At 50.4% G+C, this 3,921-nt stretch overlaps 1 protein-coding gene across 1 annotated transcript in view; it reads right to left on the minus strand.

Moving 5' to 3' along the window:
- Window positions 1-2,245, minus strand: part of LOC101861643 — a gene marked incomplete at its 5' end in the record, with an annotated part of 110,489 nt that extends 108,244 nt beyond the window's left edge. The window contains 2 exon segments of the mRNA XM_035973962.1: window positions 44-1,608; window positions 2,048-2,245. Coding sequence (XP_035829855.1) covers window positions 44-1,608; window positions 2,048-2,239 — 1,757 coding nt within the window.
- Window positions 2,246-3,921: the final 1,676 nt, after the last annotated feature.

The raw sequence follows: 3,921 nt of genomic DNA on the forward strand, positions 1-3,921 counted from the left end.
AGCAGAGATAACAGGGAGGGTTATAAAAGGTAGAGATACTCACTTGTTGAACAAGTTCAGCCCGATCCGGTACAATCGCTTCTTCTGCTTGTCGTTGGTCCTGGGCATGGTCTGGGCGTCCGGCGCCATGCTCATCCGCAGCTTGCGCTGGTAGCTCAGCGAGGTCTCCGAGCCCAGAGAGCCCATGCTGATGTTCTCCGTGCTCACGTTCTCCGAGCTGAGCCCGCTGGAGCTCACGCCGCCCTCAACGCTGTCCGGCTCGCTCGTCTCCGAGATGTTGCTCATGCGTTTTACTTCCCCTTTACGGTCCAAGGAAGTGGAGCTCCCGCCGTTGGCGACGACAAGTGAGGGTCGAGCGTCCGGGGCGTCGCCTTTCCGCTTCCAGATTGGGGACGTGTCCGTGTTGTTGGCGGCGCGGGTAGGCGGGACGATAGCTACGTTGCTTGGGGGCGGGGCTGGAGGCCCGGCCCCCAACGAGGAGGGGGAGGAGATGTTGGCGTCGCGGTTGCTGCGGTGTTTGACTTGGGAGTTGGCCATGTAGTACTTCATCTGAGCCTGCACGGCCGCGGCCATCTGTTCTTTGCTGTACATCGGGTCGTCAGGGGAGGCGGGGTCAACCGTCACCTCGACGCCGCTGACTCCGCCCCCTACTCCTGACGTCATGTAGTCGCTAGGATCGTGTGACAACGTCCTGAAGCTGTCAAACGACCCCGCTGGGGAGGAGGAGAGACGTGAGAGATCGGAGGCCGGGTTGTAATCCCCACTGCCTAAGGAAGAGGTCGAGGGCCGCGTGATCATGCCGCTGCCGCCGGCATGAGAATTGCCGCCGCTGCCTGATATCTCTTGTGTAGTACTGCTGCCGTCGCTGTGAAAACTGCCGGTGAGAATGTCTGTCTCTTTACTCTCCAGCAGAGTCTCAAAGTCCAAACTGTGCGGGTCCACGGCCGCGCTCTCGGGCCCCACCGTTCGCATGAAATCGCCCTGTCCGGCTCCAGAGCCGAGTTCGGTGTACGGCGATCCCGCGTTACTGTTCGGGTCTGGATATCCACCCGAAGAATTACTCCCCACACTGGATGATTTCATCACGGGCATCGCAGGGCCGCTCTTATGCCGACCGTAACTAGCTCCCGTGCTCTCCAGATTAAATCCTGGACTGCTGAAGGCGTTCCGGCTCAACTGCCCGCGGTGATGCGGGGGGACTCCGGACGCCGGCTCTTTGCCGTAATAAGATGCCGCAGTAGAGGCGTCTACGATATTCGGATGCCTCTCCAACCTTTTCTTGTAGCTGTTAATGTTCTCTCCAGCGCGCTGCTGGCCAGACACGAGGGAGGAGGAAGAAGAAACAGAAGTACACGATGACCCGCTGGAAGCGCGCCTTTGTTTCTCAATCCCTGGGGTCACGGAGTCAAAGTTCACAGGCGGCGCCTGTCCGTAAAGCTGGTGGGGATGGGAGTGGTGGGCGTGGAGTCTGCTGCTACTATCCAAAACAACGCCGCGTGCGTTCTCAAAGTCGGCCACCATGTTGCGGATGTTTCGCCCGAACGTCGCCTCTTCCTCATTGGAGTGGCTGAGGCTGCTGAGATTGCCGTTGTCGTCGGTGGTCAGGTCCTGGGTGAACGGAGGAACGACTCAGTGAACAGTTGAATGAAGGAAACAGTAAACGAAGGGAACAAGGAAGGAAAAAAATGATCCTAAACACGAATGACACAATGAGCGAATAAATGAATGAATAAAGGAACGGGCGAACTGAAGAATGAACGATAAATCCTCTAACAAAATAAAACTTGAATCGTCGAAAGAGCTACTTGATAACAAGAAAAAGAATGGCAAAGAACAATAACACAAATTTCCATCTTCAACAACAACTACAAATACACACATCAGTGAGCACTTGTACATATAACGCATAATATTATTATCCATGTTACTTTCTCCACTAGCACATCCCCCAACCCCCCATCTCCCTCCCCAACTCACACGCTCCACACGGTCCAAAAACACTTAAATTATTACACCAAAACGCATGACACTATTTCCCTAGACGTACCTGAGACAGGCGGTCTGTCCACACAGTGTTGCTCCGGCCCAGTTCCGATAGTCGCTTTGAGAGTCGGCGTTCCCCGCAGGAGTGTCGTAACTTCTGGAAGTTCTTGTTCATGCAGTACTGGCGGAAGGCTCGCTGGATGGTACGTGCAGCACGGCGAGAGCGGATGGAGCCGCCGTACTTGCGCTCTAGCATCTCCACCTGGGGACACACATAATCGGATAGTTAAGAAATATTTGGGGGGGTTTTGGCATTGTTTTGTTCTCTAAGAAATAATTGGTTTTTGTTTTATTTTGTTGTTGTTGTTTGTTTGTTTTTTTGTGTTTGTATTTTACTTTTTCAGTTTTGTTTTGTTATTGTTCAAATTATCTGTGAATGTGGACACGACCATGAGGATGCCAACCATATCCTTTAGCATTCCCCGCGCTATGCCACCCTTCGCGCAGACGAGGCAGAGTGTGGCTCCCCTTGAGAGAAAGCTCTATGGCAGTCTCTCAGAGTTGAAGCGAACTACACAGATTGTACGCGACATCGGACTGACTGTCTAGCTGCTGTCATCGAGAACGAGGAAGAAGAAGAAGGGGTTCAAAATATATAGATGTTTTCACGCCCTCGTCTACATAATTTAGACCAGTTGAAAGGCAGCTGCGACCCTGCCTATCAGGACCAAGCCGGGCTGAAAGTTATAGTTTTTGTAACAGTTTCACGACACTTGCAACATAATAAGGTCATTCAAGTGCCGAAGACAAGAGATGTTACAAGAGATTATCACAAACACACAAAAAGGAGGAGAGATAAGGACGACAGATGTTTGACAGGAAAGAAAGGGTAAATAACACTAGAGCACCCACCAACCATCTAAGACATGATTTCTTTTTTTTATAATCTAAATGTATGTGTTTTACGTTCCCATAGGCACACTCAAGTAGAAGGATGGTTTCGACCCTGCCTATCAGGGTCAACCCCGGCAGAAAGGGATACAGCATCCCAGCAGAAAGACCAAGATACTCGATTGGAAATCTCCCCACTCGAGAATCTTTTTAGTTAGTTTTAGTAGAGGTTTTACGGCGCTCGCAACTGCATAAGGTCATATGAGCGCCAGACGATTAGAGGTGTTACAAGAGAGTAACAAACATAAAAAAAGAAGAAGGGGGGATAAGGACAATAGATGTTTGATAGGAAAGAAGAAGCAAACCACACCAGGGCACCCGCCAACCGCCCACACTCGAGAATCGAACACGGGTCTCCAGCGTACGACAACAGAGCGCCAGGCCGCTGCACCGCAAATGCCAGTATTGATATGTAAGGAACATAAAAACAAAACAACAACCAACAAACCAACAAACAAAACAAACAACTCTCCTAAAAAAAAAACAATTAAAAAAACCCCCCAAAAAACCCCCACAACTGGCTTGGTCCGATGCTAGTTACACGCCCCTTGCAACAACAAGTGTCCCTTATGTAAAGAGAGACAAGAGGTGAACACACAAGTCAAGGGACTTTGAACTGTCAAGAGCTTGTTGTTTTGCTCCAACTCCCAACACACAAACATCTGACGCCCTGAGTAAGATTACTTTAGTTACTGAGTGACGTAAACACTTAGACGGCCGGGTAAGTAAATCAGTCACCCTCTACTCTCCGATGCGGAGCGAAAAGGTGACATTTACGAGACAGAATTACTGTAGATGAAACATTTCGACCCGGAGCCCGAGATGGCATGGTGGTGAATCTCGGATCTCTCTCGGGCAGGAAAAATGTCATAACATGTCAAGTACTCGAATAGAATCATCTACATTACCACGTGGGTTCATAGGACGTGCAGTCACATACATAAAACAGTCACAAAAAAGCCACAAGAGTGCTTGATTTCGATGCAA

Source organism: Aplysia californica, unplaced genomic scaffold (assembly GCF_000002075.1).
Source record: "Aplysia californica isolate F4 #8 unplaced genomic scaffold, AplCal3.0 scaffold00038, whole genome shotgun sequence".
In the NCBI taxonomy this organism is placed as follows: Eukaryota; Metazoa; Mollusca; class Gastropoda; order Aplysiida; family Aplysiidae; genus Aplysia; species Aplysia californica.